General features: G+C 42.3%; 1 protein-coding gene across 9 annotated transcripts in view; it reads left to right on the top strand.

Annotated features, from left to right (window-relative positions):
* The window catches only part of heatr5a (HEAT repeat containing 5a), a 196638-nt gene that overhangs the window by 38081 nt on the left and 140903 nt on the right, over nt 1–17654 (top strand). For all 9 annotated transcript variants that reach the window (XM_078233685.1, XM_078233687.1, XM_078233681.1 and 6 more), the window contains 5 exons: nt 6650–6900; nt 7169–7280; nt 14049–14201; nt 16621–16720; nt 17248–17357. In XM_078233685.1, the coding sequence (XP_078089811.1) occupies nt 6650–6900; nt 7169–7280; nt 14049–14201; nt 16621–16720; nt 17248–17357 (726 nt within the window). The remainder of the gene's footprint in view (nt 1–6649; nt 6901–7168; nt 7281–14048; nt 14202–16620; nt 16721–17247; nt 17358–17654) is intronic.

The following is a 17654-nucleotide window of genomic DNA, read 5'->3' as shown; positions in this document are numbered from 1 at the left end:
GTTAAGTTGAAGTTTTTTGCTTGACTGATGTCACAATATTTGACCAGGTCCTTGCCGGTGCTGATTGAATGGAACTATATGGTCACTCATCCCAAAATAAATTCCATGATTTGCATATATTGCTGTACTGCAAGAAACTAGTGTATGTATGAAATTTCCTGAGTGGGATCAATAAAACAATGTATCAAGAAGCTGTCTTGCCTTGCACTAAACTTAATTCTGATTTTATCACCATGAAGATATTTATTCCAAGCTGGTATAAAATTCGTTCATGCCACTCTATTATTTATTACCTTTTCCAACTCTCTCTGTCATTACTTATTATAATGTGGAGATGCCGGCGTTGGACTGGGGTAAACACAGTAAGAAGTTTGACAACACCAGGTTAAAGTCCAACAGGTTTATTTGGTAGCAAAAGCCACACAAGCTTTCGAGGCTCTGAGCCCCTTCTTCAGGTGAGTGGGAATTCTGTTCACAAACAGAACTTATAAAGACACAGACTCAATTTACATGAATAATGGTTGGAATGCGAATACTTACAACTAATCCAGTCTTTAAGAAACAAAACAATGGGAGTGGAGAGAGCATCAAGACAGGCTAAAAAGATGTGTATTGTCTCCAGACAAGACAGCCAGTGAAACTCTGCAGGTCCACGCAACTGTGGGAGTTACAAATAGTGTGACATAAACCCAATTACATGTTGGGGAGCACTTCAGCGGTCACGGGCATTCGGCCTCTGATATTCGGGTAAGCGTTCTCCAAGGCGGCCTTCGCGACACACGACAGCGCAGAGTCGCTGAGCAGAAACTGATAGCCAAGTTCCGCACACACAAGGACGGCCTCAACCGGGATATTGGATTTATGTCACACTATTTGTAACTCCCACAGTTGCGTGGACCTGCAGAGTTTCACTGGCTGTCTTGTCTGGAGACAATACACATCTTTTTAGCCTGTCTTGATGCTCTCTCCACTCCCATTGTTTTGTTTCTTAAAGACTGGATTAGTTGTAAGTATTCGCATTCCAACCATTATTCATGTAAATTGAGTCTGTGTCTTTATAAGTTCTGTTTGTGAACAGAATTCCCACTCACCTGAAGAAGGGGCTCAGAGCCTCGAAAGCTTGTGTGGCTTTTGCTACCAAATAAACCTGTTGGACTTTAACCTGGTGTTGTCAAACTTCTTACTACATTACTTATTATATTCATATTTAATTACTGGAACTAATTTTTGTGGACAATTTAAAGCCATCCTCATGGTTTACTAAGGAGGTTGAATCTCTTGTGAAGAGGAAGAAGGAGACTTATGTTAAGATGAGACGTGAAGGCTCAGTTAGGGCGCTTGAGAGTTACAAGTTAGCCAGGAAGGACCTAAAGAAAGAGTTAAGAGCCAGGAGGGGACATGAGAAGTCTTTGGCGGGTAGGATCAAGGAAAACCCTAAAGCTTTCTATAGGTATGTCAGGAGTAAAAGAATGACTAGGGTAAGATTAGGGCCAGTCAAGGACAGGAGTGGGAAGTTGTGCATGGAGTCTGAAGAGATAGGAGAGGCACTAAATGAATATTTTTCGTCGGTATTCACACTGGAGAGGGACAGTGTTGTTGAGGGGAGTACTGAGATGCAGGCTGTTGGACTGGATGGGATTGATGTTCATAAGTGTAAGGGCTGCAGAAAGGCATTTCGAAGGGGATCTGCCCACAGGTAATATGGGCAGAGGTTAGGAATAGGAAAGGAGCGGTCACGTTGTTAGGAGTTTACTATAGGCCCCCAAATAGTAATAGAAATGTGGAGCAAGAAATTGCTAAGCAGATTATGGATAGGTGTGGAGGTCACAGGGTAGTTGTCATGGGGGACTTTAACTTTCCAAATATTGATTGGAACCTTTATAGGTCGAATAGTTCGGATGGGGCAGTTTTTGTGCAGTGTGTGCAGGAGGGGTTCCTGACACAATATGTGGATAAGCCAACAAGAGGTGAGGCCACATTGGATTTGGTAATGGGAAATGAACCGGGCCAAGTGTTGGATTTGGTTGTGGGAGAGCACTTTGGAGATAGTGACCACAATTCGGTGTCTTTTGTTATTGCAATGGAGAAGGAGAGGGCCATGCGGTAGGGCATAGTTTACAATTGGGGGAGAGGTAATTATGATGCAATCAGGCGGGAATTAGGAAGCATAGGATGGGAACAAAAATTGTCAGGGAAAGGCACTAATTAAAAGTGGAACTTTTTCAAGGAACAAATACTGCGTGTCCTTGATAGGTATGTCCCTGCCAGGCAGAGAGGAAATGGCTGAGTGAGGGAACCATGGTTCACAAAAGAGGTGGAATGTCTTGTCAAGAGGAAGAAGGAAGCATATGTAAGGTTGAGAAAACAAGGTTCAGTTGGCTCGATGGAGGGTTACAAGTTAGCAAGAAATGAGCTGAAAAAGGGGCTTAGAGAGCTAGGAGGGGGCATGAGAAGTCCTTGGCAGGTCGGATCAAGGAAAACCCCAAGGCTTTTACTCTTATGTGAGGAATAAAAGAATGACCAGGGTGAGGTTGGGGCCGGTCAAGGACGGCAGTGGGAATTTGTGCATGGAGTCAGGAGAGATAGGAGAGGTGATGAATGAATACTTTTCTTCAGCGTTCACCAAGGAGAGGGGCCATGTTTTTGAGGAAGAGAGGGTGTCACAGGCTGATAGGCTGGAGGAAGTAGATGTTCGGAGGGAAGATGTACTAGCAATTTTGAAGAAACTGAAAGTTGATAAGTCCCCTGGGCCTGATGAAATATATCCTAGGAGTCTTTGGGAGGCAAGGGATGAGATAGCAGAGCCTTTGGCATTGATCTTTGCGTCCTCACTGTCCACGGGGGTGGTGCCAGAGGACTGGAGAGTGGCGAATGTGGTTCCTCTGTTTAAGAAAGGGAATAGAAATGACCCTGGTAATTATAGGCCGGTTAGTCTTTCTTCGGTGGTCGGTAAGTTGATGGAAAAGGTCCTCAGGGATAGGATTTACGACCATTTAGAAAGATGCAGCTTAATCCGGGATAGTCAGCACGGATTTGTGAAGGGCAAGTTTTGCCTCACAAATTTGATAGAATTTTTTGAGGAGGTAACTCAGTATGTAGATGAAGGTAGTGCAGCTGATGTCATATACATGGATTTTAGTAAGGCGTTTGATAAAGTCCCCCATGGTCGGCTTATGAAGAAAGTAAGGATGTGTGGGATAGAGGGAAGTTTGGCCGATTGGATAGGTAACTGGCTATCTAACAGAAAACAGAGGGTGGTGGTGGGTGGAAAATTTTCGGACTGGAAACTGGTGACCAGCGGAGTGCCACAGGGATCAGTGCTTGGTCCTCTGCTCTTTGTGATTTTTATAAATGACTTGGAGGAGGGGGCTGAAGGGTGGATCAGTAAATTTGCTGATGACACCAAGATTGGTGGAGTAGTGGATGAGGTGGAGGGCTGTTGTAGGCTGCAAAGAGATATAGATAGGATGCAGAGCTGGGCTGAAAAATGACAAATGGAGTTTAACCCTGACAAATGCGAGCTGATTCATTTTGGTAGGACAAATTTAAATGTGGATTACAGGGTCAAAGGTAGGGTTCTGAAGAATGTGGAGGAACAGAGAGATCTTGGGGTTCATATCCATAGATCTCTGAAGGTTGCCACTCAAGTGGATAGAGCCGTGAAGAAGGCCTATAGTGTGTTGGCGATCATTAACAGGGGGTTGGAGTTTAAGAGCCGTGGGGTTATGCTGCAACTGTACAGGACCTAGGTGAGACGACATTTGGAATATTGTGTGCAGTTCTGGTCACCTCACTATAAGAAGGATGTGGAGACACTGGAAAGAGTGCAGAGGAGATTTACCAGGATGCTGCCTGGTTTGGAGGGTAGGTCTTATGGGGAAAGGTTGAGGGAACTTGGGCTTTTCTCTTTGGAGCGGAGGAGGTTGAGAGGAGACTTGATAGAGGTTTATAAGATGATGAGGGGGATAGATAGAGTGAACTTTCAAAGACTATTTCCTCGGTTGGATGGAGCTATTACAAGGGGGCATAACTATAGGGTTCATGGTGGGAGATATAGGAAGGATGTCCGAGGTAGGTTCTTTACGCAGAGAGTGGTTGGGGTGTGGAATGGACTGCCTGCAGGGATAGTGGAGTCAGAAACTTTAGGAACATTTAAGAAGCTATTGGATAGGCACATGGAGTACTTCGGGATGATAGGAAGGAAATAGCTTGATCTGGGTTTCAGACAAAGCTCGGCACAACAACGTGGGCCGAAGGGCCTGTTCTGTGCTGTACTGTTCTATGTTCTATAAGGAGGAGGTGTTAGCAATTCTGGAAAGGGTAAAAATAGAAAAGTCCCCTGGGCCGGATGGGATTTATCCTAGGATTCTCTGGGAGGCTAGAGAGGAGATTGCAGAGCCTTTGGCTTTGATCTTTGTGTCGTCATTGTCTACAGGAACAGTGCTAGAAGACTGGAGGATAGCAAATGTTGTCCCCTTGTTCAGGAAGGGGAGTAGGGACAACCCTGGTAATTATAGACCGGTGAGCCTTACTTCTGTTGTGGGCAAAGTATTGGAAAGGATTATAAGAGATAGGATTTATAATCACCTAGAAAGGAATAATTTGATTAGGGATAGTCAGCATGGTTTTGTGAAGGGTAGGTCGTGCCTCACAAACCTTATTGAGTTCTTTGATAAGGTGACCAAAGAGGTGGATGAGGGTAAAGCGGTTGATGTGGTGTATATGGATTTCAGCAAAGCGTTTGATAAGGTTCCCCATGCTAAGCTTTTGCAGAAAATACGGACACAAGGGATTGAGGGTGATTTAGTGGTTTGGATCAGGAATTGGCTAGCTGTAAGAAAACAAAGGTTGGTGGTTGATGGGAAATATTCATCCTGGGGTTCAGTTACTAGTGGTGTACCACAAGGATCTGTTTTGGGGCCACTGCTGTTTGTCATTTTTATTAATGACTTGGATGAGGGCGTGGAAGGATGGATTAGTAAATTTGCGGATGACACAAAAGTTGGTGGAGTTGTAGACAGTGCGGAGGGAAGTGGCAGGTTACAGAGGGACATAGATAAGCTGCAGAGTTGGGCTGAGAGGTGGCAAATGGAGTTTAATGTGGAAAAGTGTGAGGTGATTCACTTTGGAAGGAGTAACAGGAATACAGAGTACTGGGTTAATGGTAAGTTACTTGGTAGTGTGAATGCACAGAGGGATCTGGGTGTCCATGTGCATAGATCCCTGAACGTTGGCACCCAGGTTGATAGGGTTGTTAAGAAGGCGTACGGTGTGTTAGCTTTTATTGGTAGAGGGATTGAGTTTCGGAGCCAGGAGGTCATGCTGCAACTGTACAAAACTCTGGTGCGGCCGCATTTGGAGTATTACGTACAGTTCTGGTCGCCGTATTATAGGAAAGATGTGGAAGTGTTGGAAAGGGTGCAGAGGAGATTTACCAGGATGTTGCCTGGTATGGTGGGAAAATCGTATGAGGAAAGGCTGAGGGGCTTGAGGTTGTTTTCGTTAGAGAGAAGAAGGTTAAGAGGTGGCTTAATAGAGGCATACAAGATGATCAGAGGATTAGATAGGGTGGATAGTGAGAGCCTTTTTCCTCGGATGGTGTTGGCTAGCACGAGGGGACATAGCTTTAAATTGAGGGGTGAGAGATATAGGACAGATGTTAGAGGTCGGTTCTTTACTCAGAGAGTAGTAAGGGCGTGGAATGCCCTGCCTGCAGCAGTGGTGGACTCGTCAACGTAGAGAGCGTTCAAGTGGTTATTGGATAAACATATGGATGATATTAGAATAGTGTAGATTAGAGGGGCTTTAGATTGGTACCACTGGTCGGTGCAACATCGAGAACTGTAATGTTCTTTGTTCTATCATCAAGGAATGCTGTTTTACTCTATTTTGCAGTTTGTTTATTTCTGCTCTACTGTGGGAGGTGCCGAAAGGATGTTTTGTGATGTAAGTGCATTACATCCAGATTAAGTTGCTACTAAAAAAAGTCCATTAACAGGTCATAATTAGGTGCCACTCATATGAGTGCCATCATATGATTTTATACATACCATAAAAGTTGCACTATGTTTCCCATTCATCTGGAGATACTAACTACACAGTATATAGTGAACCATGAAATATATAAAAATGATGGTTGAATTTTCCAGTCAGCAGTGGTTGCAATTACTCCTGATCTTGAAGAAAGGCCAAGCAATCTCTCGGGTGTGGACCTCATCTTTTCTGCTGTTTGAGCCTGACGCCAAATCAAGGGAATCTCCAGTTCTCCAAAACAGTGGCATCGCTAAGCAGCTTATCACATTAGCTTTCTGAAAATTCTTCAACGTGAAGTGGAATACACTGATTGCCATTGACTTTTTATACATTTTTCAGAGTAAAATCAGAGCAGAGATGGGAATACAATAGAAGAGAATTTCAAGGTTGATGTGATCACCTACAGTGATCTTCTGGGGAAGGCAGTAGATGTAAAACCTGTCATTCAAGGTACAATAATATTTTGGGGTGTGGGGATGAACTATCAATTTCTATGAAAGGATGTGCTCAGCTCTCTGATCATCTTCATCCCGACTTGTCTCTGCGAAAAGCTGAAGTTGATGTTTTTATTTGAAAATGCAGGTGGAAGCTCTAATTTGTACATCTCTTTTGTCAGGTGTGCTGGACAAAGTCACTTCAGTGCTGCTCCATCCCAGCATTTCAGCTAGATTAGCTGCAGCATGGTGTTTGCGTTGTTTTGCAGTGGCCTTGCCATCTGAGGTTTCTCCTCTTCTGGATCGTTGCACTGAACGTCTCAGTGCTCTCCGATCTTCTCCTGAAGCAGTAACTGGTTACAGTTTTGCAGTAGCAGCACTGTTAGGAGCAGTGCAGCATTGTCCACTGGGTATCCCTCATGGGAAAGGAAAGGTATTGATTTTATTAACATTTATTTGGATGAGAAAAATTTGAAGAAGCAGAAATAAATTGATTAACATCGGTTGGGTCAGAATGAGATGCTGCTTTCCTTTTAAGATCTATACAGTTGCATATTAATCTTATTTTGTTTCTGAATACCAATTCTTTAGTCATTGAAGTAACTTCCCACTTATGTTTTAATTTATTCTTTATTTTGCACCTTTTAAAGAGTTGATTTTATTCATGTACATGTACCCACTTTTAATTTCATCTTTTTCAGTTGATTATGACTCAAGCAGAGGATTTTTTACGGACAGCAATCCAAAATAGCCGCCTCTCAATACAGCGCACTCAGGCTGGTTGGCTTCTGTTTTCTGCACTTATGACGCTCGGTAAGATTGTTTAGTAATATCAATGGGCAAAAACTAAATTTAATTAGTGCCAAATGATGGATTATTGGCATTTATTTAATTGTGACTGCTCGCACTGGGAAAATTTTGCAGGATTCTTAATTATTTTAAAGATACTTTGGTCCATGTGACCACAGTTGATGATTAAAAAAGTCTCGTGAAGGTTCATCAAACATGCCTCAAAATATTTTTTTGACACATCTGTCCTCTTAAACCAAACTTCCCTTTCTTCTCTAAAGTCATTATTTTGCAGCAAAATCTTTTCAAAATGCCACTTTCAAATCCCTCCAGCCCCATTTCCTTCCTCCCATCCTGCTGAAGCAGCTTCGATCAAAGCATTGAATGTGACTTTTTGCAACTGTTTCGCAAATGCAACATTTTCTACAAAAGAGCATGCTTTGCTCCTTGACTACTACAGTTATCCATCTCCGTAGAGCTATATTTGGTTGTTTTTTGTCTAATCCATGCGTGACCAATGTAACTCCAGTAACTCACCCCTCCACTGTGACCCGTGGGTCTGCCTTTGTCTATTTTCTACCTCTTGAACATTATCTACAGATGTTGGAGATGGAAGAGAAAGCAGGTTGAGACAGGGGAAATCAGTAGATGCAGAAAGATTGATAACACACATATCAAATAAAGGAGTATATTATTGGGAGAGACAGAATTGAAATGAAGCACAGAGATGGAAGGTGAGAGTAATGTTCTGGAAACAAAGATAAATAAGACTAAGGAAAAATGATCAGAAATACACGTATGAAGTGAAACCTCAAGGCATGTACTCTCCGAGCTATAAATCTATTCTGCATTTTTACCCTCCCCTCTTTATTCCCAAACTTGGTCTTTCATCCCCTTACCACTCTTTCTTTGTCCTCTCCCGACCACACCAGCCTCCAAACCCTTTCTACTTTCCCCCTTCCTCCCACCTTGCACTATTTTCCTCCCCTACCCCTTTACTGGCAACATTGTCAATTCAGGGCAGCACGGCACCAGGAATCTGGGTTCAATTCTGGCCTTGGTTGACTGTGTGGAATTTGCACATTCTCCCTGTGTCTGCATGTGTTTCCTCTGGGTGCTCTGATTTCATCCCACAGTCGAAGGATGTGCAGGTTAGATGGATTGGCCCATGCTAAATTGCTCCTTAGTATCCCAAAATGTGTAAATTAGGGGGATTAGCAGGGTGAATACATGGAATTACGGGGATAAAGCCTGGGTGATATATTCTGCTGGAGAGTCCGTGCAGGGATTCATAGAGTCTTAGACGTTTCCAGCATGGAAACAGGCCCTTCGGCCCAACTTGTCCATGCTGCCCTTTTTCTTTTTAAAACCCCTAAACTAATCCCAATTGCCCGCATTTGGCCCATATCCCTCTATACCCATGTAACTATCTAAATGCTTTTTAAAAGATAAAATTGTACCCGCCTCTACTACTACTACTACTACAATCTACTACACTGTGGTGTTTTTAGATTTCCAGAAGGCATTCCATAAGGTGCCTCAAAAGGTTGCTGCAGAAGATTAAGGTACACGGAGTTGGGGGTAACGTGTTAGCGTGGATTGAGGATTGGCTATCTAACAGGAAGCAGAGAGTTGGAATAAATGGGTGCTTTTCTGGTTGGCAGTTGGTGACGAATGGCGTGCCGCAGGGATCGGTGCTGGGGCCTCAAATGTTTACCATTCACATAGATGATCTGGAGGAGGGGACTGAGTGTAGGGTAACAAAGTTTGCGGACGACACAAAGATGAGTGGGAAAGCAAATTGCATGGGAGGATGCGGAAAGTCTGCAGAGAGATTTGGATAGGCCAAGTGAGTGGGCGAGGATCTGGCAGATGGAGTATAACGTTGACAAGTGTGAGGTTATCCACTTTGGAAGGAATAATAGTAAAATGGGCTATTATTTAAATGGTGAAAAATTACAACATGCTACTGTGCAGAGGGACCTGGGGGTCCTTGTGCATGAATCGCAAAAACTCAGTTTGCAGGTGCAGCAGATGATCAAGAAGGCGAATGGAATGTTGGCCTTTATCACGAAGGGGATGGAGTATAAAAGCAGGGAGGTCTTGCTGCAATTGTACAAGGTATTGATGAGGCCGCAACTAGAGTACTGTGTGCAGTTTTGGTCCCCTTATTTGCGGAAGGATATATTGGCCTTGGAGGGAGTACAGAGAAGGTTCACCAGGTTGATACGGGAGATGAGGGGGTTAGCTTATGAGGAGAGATTGAGTTGATTGGGCCTGTATTCGTTGGGAGTTTAGAAGGCTGAGGGGAGATCTTATAGAGACATATAAGATAATGAAGGGGCTAGACAGTGTAGAGGCAGAGAGATTCTTTCCACTTAGAAAGGAAACAAGAACTAGAGGACACAGCCTCAAAATAAGGGGGAGTCAGTTTCGAACAGAATTGAGGAGGAACTTCTTCTCTCAGAGGGTAGTGAATCTCTGGAATTCTCTGCCCATTGAAGCAGTGGAGGCTACCTCGTTAAATATGTTTAAGTCACAGGTAGATAGATTTCTGATCAATAAGGGAATTAAGGGTTATGGGGAGCGGGCGGGTAAGTGGAACTAAACCACTATCAGATCAGCCATGATCTTATTGAATGGCGGGGCAGGCTCGAGGGGTTAGATGGCCTACTCCTGCTCCTATTTCTTATGTTCTTATGTACTACCTCTGGCAGCTTGTTCCAGACACTCACCACCCTCTGTGTGAAAAAGTTGCCCCTCTGGACACTTCTGTATCTCTCCCCTCTCACCTTAAACCTATGCCCTCTAGTTTTAGACTCCCCTACCTTTGGGAAAAGATATTGACTATCTACCTTGTCTATGCCCCTCATTATTTTATCGACCTCTAAGGTCACCCCTCAGCCTCCTACGCTCCAGAGAAAAAAGTCCCAGTCTATTCAGCCTCTCCTTATAACTCAATCCACCAAGTCCTGGTAGCATCCTAGTAAATCTTTTCTGCACTCTTTCTAGTTTAATAATATCCTTTCTGTAACAGGGTGACCAGAATTGCACACAGTATTCCAAGTGTGGCCTTACCAATGTCTTGTACAACTTCAACAAGATGTCCCAACTCCTGTATTCAATGTTCTGACCGATGAAACCAAGCATGCCGAATGCCTTCTTCACCACTCTGTCCACCTGTGACTCCGCTTTCAAGGAGCTATGAACATGTACCCCTAGATCTCTTTTTTTCTGTAACTCTCCCCAACGCCCTACCATTAACGGAGTAAGTCCTGCCCTGGTTCACTCTACCAAAATGCATTACCTCGCATTTGTCTAAATTAAACTCCATCTGCCATTCGTTAGCCCACTGGCCCAATTGATCAAGATCCCGCTGCAATTGGAGATAACCTTCCTCACTGTCCACCAATCTTGGTGTCATCTGCAAACTTACTAACCATGCCCCCTATATTCTCATCCAAATCATTAATATAAATGTCAAATAACAGTGGGCCCAGCACTGATCCCTGAGGCACACCGCTGGTCACAGGCCTCCAGTTTGAAAATCAATTCTCTACAACCACCTTCTGGCTTCTGTCAAGAAGCCAATTTTGTATCCATTTAGATACCTCACCCTGGATTCCGTGAGATTTAACTTTATGCAACAAGCTACCATGTGGTATCTTGTCAAAGGCCTTGCTAAAGTCCATGTAGACAACATCAACTGCACTGCCCTCATCTACCTTCTTGGTTACCCCTTCAAAAAACTCAATCAAATTTGTGAGACATGATTTTCCACTCACAAAGCCATGCTGACTGTCCCTCATCAGTCCTTGCATCTCTAAATGCCTGTAGATCCTGTCTCTCAAAATACCTTCCAACAATTTACCCACCACAGATGTGAGGCTTGCTGGCCTGTAGTTCCCAGGCTTTTCCCTGCAACCCTTTTTAAACAAAGGCACAACATTTGCCACTCTCCAATCTTCAGGCACCTCACCCATGACTATCGATGATTCAAATATCTCGGCTAGGGGACCCGCATTTTCCTCCCTAGCCTCCCACAACGTCCTGGAATATACCTCATCAGGTCCCACAGATTTATCTACCTTGATGCACTTTAAGACTTCCAGCACCTCCTTCTTTGTAATATGTACACTCCTCAAGACATCACTATTGAATTCCCCAAGTTCCCTAACATCCATGCTTTTGTCAACAGTAAATACTGATGAGAAATATTCATTTAGGATCTCACCCATCTCTTGTGGATCCGCACATAGATGACTTATTGATCCTTAAGAGGCCCTACTCTCTCCCTTGTTACTTTTTTGCCCTTTATGTATTTGTAGAAGCTCTTTGGATTCTCCTTTGCCTTATCTGCCAAAACAATTTAGTGTCCCATTTTTGCCCTCCTGATTTCTCTCTTAACTCTACTCGTACACCCCCTATACTCTTCAAGAGATTCACTTGATCCCAGCTGCCTATGCACGTCATGTGCCTCTTTCTTCTTCCGTCCACTTCTGCACTGGGATTCTGTGATTCTAATTCTTTACTATCTCCCTTCCTCTAATCCTGCTTGACGTAAAAGCTAAACTTTTTCGACTACCCAAGTGACATTCCAGAGGACTTGTCATTTGATTCTATTTTTCCAACTTGCATTAAAATCATATTTTCGGCAGTTAATTTTTACCTCGTCATCAGGCTGGAGATGGAGTTTGCTGTTTGCACCCTTTCAGACTGCAGAGTTTGTGGTTCTGGCATCCCTTCTTGGTCCTCGTACATTGGGGTTCAGCCTCATTCATCTCTATGCTCTCAATGATATTTGCACTATATTTGACATAGATTTCAACTGCTGTTGTGATATCCCTGCACATTTTTCATAATATTTAGAAATGAACATCACAGACCATTTATGTTTCTTCAGAAGGACATAGCAACCTCATTCTTGACTGTGTTCGCACAGGAGAGTCTTTCAACCTAATAGATTGCCAATATCCAATGTATGTAAATAAATCTCAACTTCAAAAAAAATGAAAGTGTTGTGTATATACTTTTTTAAATGTTCACTCACGTAACTTCAACTAGATTAATGCAACAAGTGCACATTTCACTCAAGAATGCAACATGCTGCCATTTTATTATTGTAGCAAACTCCAATACTTAACTAAATTAACAGTTGCAGTTCTGGAACTACTATTCCCAGTGGGATATGAGTCTCCTGCGTGTGTGTCAGCTAGGAAGTGACTGCCATTGCGCAGTTAGTCTTCAAGTTCTTTATGCTGGGATCAATGGCTCAGCACACAAGCACAGAAGAAAAGAAAATGAAGTAGTGAAATGGCGCAAATTGCTGGTTAGATAACCTGGAATTTTAACAACACCAGGTTAAAGTCCAACAGGTTTATTTGGTAGCAAATACCATTAGCTTTCGGAGCGCTGATCCTTCGTCAGATGGAGTGGAAATGGAAACCCTTATGATGAAGTCAAGAGTTACAGTGAGACTGGTTTGCTCAGTGTGACATGTTGGGTTGTTGAGAAATCCATAGAATCGGCTTTAGTTGCATCGGTCACATTTCCACTCCATCTGACGAAGGAGCAGCGCTCCGAAAGCTAATGGTATTTGCTACCAAATAAACCTGTTGGACTTTAACCTGGTGTTGTTAAAACTCTTACTGTGTTCACCCCAGTCCAACGCCGGCATCTCCACATCATAGATAACCTGGAACCAGAGTACCATGAGAGAGAAAATATCCCATGAAGGGGGACTGGAAGAAGGCCCCAAAGCAGAGAATGGCATAGAAAGAGATTCCTGAAGACAGTCCCAGGTAAAGGACAAGGGCAGAGATCGAGAACAGATCGTGTTAAGTAAAATTGAGAGAAGCGAACAGAGAAAAAAGCTCCAAGTTAAAGCTGCAGGGATCAAACTTGAAACAAAGTGGGCTCAAGAGAAGCCCTCAAGATCCAAGATGGCAGCCAAAGATTTGTGACTTGGTTGTAGGCCATAGGACAAAAGATACTCTTTTGGAGCAGTAGTGTTCCTGGCACAACCAAAGTTCTGAAAGTGTTCTTGGAAGTTGAAGTGTGAATATACTTGGAGATCGAAGGCAAGTTTGAAACCATGGAGCTTGATTCTTGTTGAAGCCTTCAGAGTGGAAGTGACTTTTGGAGAGAATGCCAAGGCAAGTTCTTAAATGTGGAGATTGGAAACCCTTATGATGAAGTCAAGAGTTACACTGAGACTGGTTTGCTCAGTGTGACATGTTGGGTTGTTGAGAAATCCATAGAATCTGCTTTAGTTGCATCGGTCATTTAATTTGGAATGTGGTATGTCTGACCATAGCTCGCTAATTGGTTCACATGTACACCATACATATCCTGAATACCAAGATAGATATGGTAAATGTTTTATCTTTTCGAATTTGTCTGTGTCTGTGACGATATAGCTGGGGTGAAGGAAAAGTGAATATTTGGATAATTCTTTTCTTTGTATTGAGATCTTTCAAACCTTTTTGTCAGATGTAATATAGTTTCATCATGTTTAATAAATGTTTTATTCTTTTTGTCAAAAGTTCATCAGACTCCTGTGAATTTGTTCAGTGACCTACCTCCAAGGTTTCTTGAAAAAAATAAAAGTTAGAATCCATCAAACCAGGTTTCACTCTGGGATCTGACTTGTCCAGTAGTAACATCAGCCAGGATCATCATGTTGTGTAATACATTGTTACAAATTTTAGCATTGGTTAAATTTATTTGGTCAAACCTATCCCTTTCAGTTTTCCAAATTGACCCTTTTGTATGATCAATTTGTAATTTGAGGACCAGCAGTCATTCGCCATCATCTTCCAAGAATTCTGTTGCTTTGGAAAAGTGTATTCCCACAATCCCCAAAGGACTGGGAAACAGAGAGGAGTCGTGGGGACTGCTTCACATGGCAGGCGACACTGGAAGAACGTGCGGGAGCTCTCTGCGGTAAGATATTTGTAATCAATAGTCTGCTTGAATTTGAATTCCCATTGTCATGCAACACAGCTGTGAAGGAAGTTAACTCAATTCTATAGAAGGTGCCAGTTGTCAAACTTCCTTTAGATACAGCAATTAATCAAGTTAAAAATTCTAACTTAATGTTCTGGTAGCATAAGTTATTTCGTTCAGTAATTGTAAGAATTTGAATAAAAAATGTTCCTCTTTTTGTTGCAGTTGAAGACAAAAATGATTTATCTCTTTAGGCGACATGATTCAGGCAATAACTGTTGCAGCGCTTTCACATAGCCCATCTTGTTTTAGAATGAAATTAGCTGCTAAGTGGGATTTGTATCACGTGAGCACTTGAGTGAAGAAATCTGAATTGCAACAAGTTGAAATCTAATATAAAATGAGCAAAAATTGAAATTGAGCAGGAAGGGATATTTGGCGGTGTATTGTAAAACTGAAGGAAATAGTCCTTCACTAATATTCTGTGTATTTTTCTTGCTTAATAGTAATTTTGTTATTATTTAAGTTGCATTTGCTAACTAAGACAATAACACTGGGAGATGCACAATTTTTTGTCTTGGAAAAACAAGAAGTTGAAATAGTGATATCGCTAAATTATTTCTTCTGGCTAAAGGGTTGGTTATATTGTCAGTGGTTCCGTTTTCTGTTTTTAAAAAAAAGTAAATTGTGATTTGAGGGGTGCTGGTTCATTGCAAAGCAATTGGGCCTTGTTCATACGATGTGTGTAGGATAGCTTGTGATCCAGAATGAAAGGTGTTTCATCTGTGGTTGGTAAGTTGATGGAAAAGGTCCTTAGGGATGGGATTTACGACCATTTAGAAAGATGCGGATTAATCCGGGATAGTCAGCACGGATTCGTGAAGGGCAAGTCGTGCCTCACAAATTTGATTGAATTTTTTGAGGAGGTAACTAAGTGTGTTGATGAAGGTAGGGCAGTTGATGTCATATACATGGATTTTAGTAAGGCGTTTGATAAGGTCCCGCATGGTCGGCTTATGATGAAAGTAAGGAGGTGTGGGACGGAGGGAAAGTTGGCCGGTTGGATAGGTAACTGGCTATCTGATCGAAGACAGAGGGTGGTGGCGGATGGAAAATTTTCAGACTGGAGGCAGGTTGCTAGCGGAGTGCCACGGATCAGTGCTTGGTCCTCTGCTCTTTGTGATTTTTATTAATGACTTAGAGGAGGGGGCTGAAGGGTGGATCAGTAAATTTGCTGATGACACCAAGATTAGTGGAGTAGTGGATGAGGTGGAGGGCTGTTGTAGGCTGCAAAAGAGACATAGATAGGATGCAAAGCTGGGCTGAAAAATGGCAAATGGAGTTTAACCCTGATAAATGTGAGGTGATTCATTTTGGTAGGACTAATTTAAATGTGGATTACAGGGTCAAAGGTAGGGTTCTGAAGACTGGAGGAACAGAGAGATCTTGGGGTCCATATCCACAGATCTCTGAAGGTTGCCACTCAAGTGGATAGAGCTGTGAAGAAGGCCAATAGTGTGTTAGCTTTTATTAACAGGGGGTTGGAGTTTAAGAGCCGTGGGGTTATGCTGCAACTGTACAGGACCTTGGTGAGACCACGTTTGGAATATTGTGTGCAGTTCTGGTCACCTCACTATAAGAAGGATGTGGAAGCGCTGGAAAGAGTGCAGAGGAGATTTACCAGGATGCTGCCTGGTTTGGAGGTAGGTCTTATGAGGAAAGGTTGAGGGAGCTAGGGCTGTTCTCTCTGGAGCGGAGGAGGCTGATGGGAGACTTAATAGAGGTTTATAACATGATGAAGGGGATAGATAGAGTGAATGTTCAAAGACAATTTCCTCGGGTGGATGGAGCTATTACAAGGGGGCATAACTCTAGGGTTCATGGTGGGAGATATAGGAAGGATATCAGAGGTAGGTTCTTTACGCAGAGAGTGGTTGGGGTGTGGAATGGACTGCCTGCAGTGATAGTGGAGTCAGACACTTTAGGAACATTTAAGCGGTTATTGGATAGGCACATGGAGCACATCAGGATGATAGGGAATGGGATAGCTTGATCTTGGTTTCAGATAATGCTCGGCACAACATCGTGGGCCGAAGGGTCTGTTCTGTGCTGTACTGTTCTATCTGTTCATTTCGTTGTTCTACTCTTCAGCCTTTTGTTTCAGAGTGCTGACTTTAAAAAAAAATAGTTTATGCTGAAATAAAAAAGGTGTAAATGCACATCCTGTCTCTCAGCAGCTTAAAACCATTAAGGGTTACGGTGTATCGGAGTTGCAGAATCTTGATACAGTTCAGTGCAGGGAAAGCACCTTGCTTTTTAATATTTTTATTGTGATTGCATTTTCATAATTCAATTTTTGAGTTTGAAACAAAAATGTGCTGAAGAAGATTAAATTAATTTTGTGTTTTTCTTTAAGCAATGAAAAGCTTTGTATTGCATTGCGGAGATTTGTTGACTGATGATGTGATTGAGAGACTCCTTCCGCTCCTTACTTTCGCTGTGGCTTTATCAACAAAGTATGTTTGTTTAATAGTCAGTCATTTGAACTGTCTGTATTTTTCAAAAGTTGAATGTATTCCTTTAGTTGTAAAATTTTACAGAAAAATGTTGTTTTAAATGCAGTGTTGGTGAATTGTTATTTATGTTTTGTAAATTGATTTAAAATGTAGACCTTTATAATAAAGGATAAAATTAACATTTCTAATTTCAGCAAGGAAGTTCCTTCCTCTTCCAAGAGAAAGTTGCTGTTGTTACTTTTCATAATGGGTTTATTTGGTCCATATTGTACAAATTTCTGTCAAGAAATATTTGTTAAAAATTCCACTGATAGTCCAAATCCAAGTATTGGGCTTGTTGCCAGTTATACAGTTGATTTTTGTGGATAGCTCTTCTCTTTCAACGGGCCCAAGTTTTTGTATTGTTTTGATGGCTAAAATGCATGTAGCCAAAAGTGAAAAAATAAATAACAAAACAATTTAATGTAACCTTTTCTATGCAATGATTTGCTTTACGCCTTGTGGTGATGATACATATTTTGTTTTAGACTGCCTGCACTGAACAAATCCTATGGAGCTTCTTTGAAGAGTGCTTCAGTGGTGTTTAGACAACGGTTGTATGAGATTTTGGCTCTGCTGCCACCCAAGACCTATGAAGGTGGGTTTGATAGATTTAATAATTTCAGTGTTGTACATCATCCAAAGTCAAGTCAGTTTCCAAGTGTACGCTGATAATATCCAGCTCTACCTCACCACCACCTCCCTTCCTTCAGCCATATCTCTATGATGGCGAGTATATCACACCTGCATGTGGCAATCATCACCCTCAACTCATCTGTTTTACCTGCAATACTCCTGGTGTATAAGTAGAGGCCATCCAGCCTGGCCTCACTCCCTTGAAACTTTCTGCACTCCCTCTGATTTATGTGTTTTATTGTATGATTGTATCCCCTTA

The sequence above is a fragment of the Mustelus asterias genome, chromosome 18, assembly GCF_964213995.1.
Source record: "Mustelus asterias chromosome 18, sMusAst1.hap1.1, whole genome shotgun sequence".
NCBI classification, from domain to species: Eukaryota; Metazoa; Chordata; class Chondrichthyes; order Carcharhiniformes; family Triakidae; genus Mustelus; species Mustelus asterias.
The sequence above is the reverse complement of the archived record's forward strand: the minus strand, read 5'-3'. Positions and strand labels throughout refer to the sequence as shown.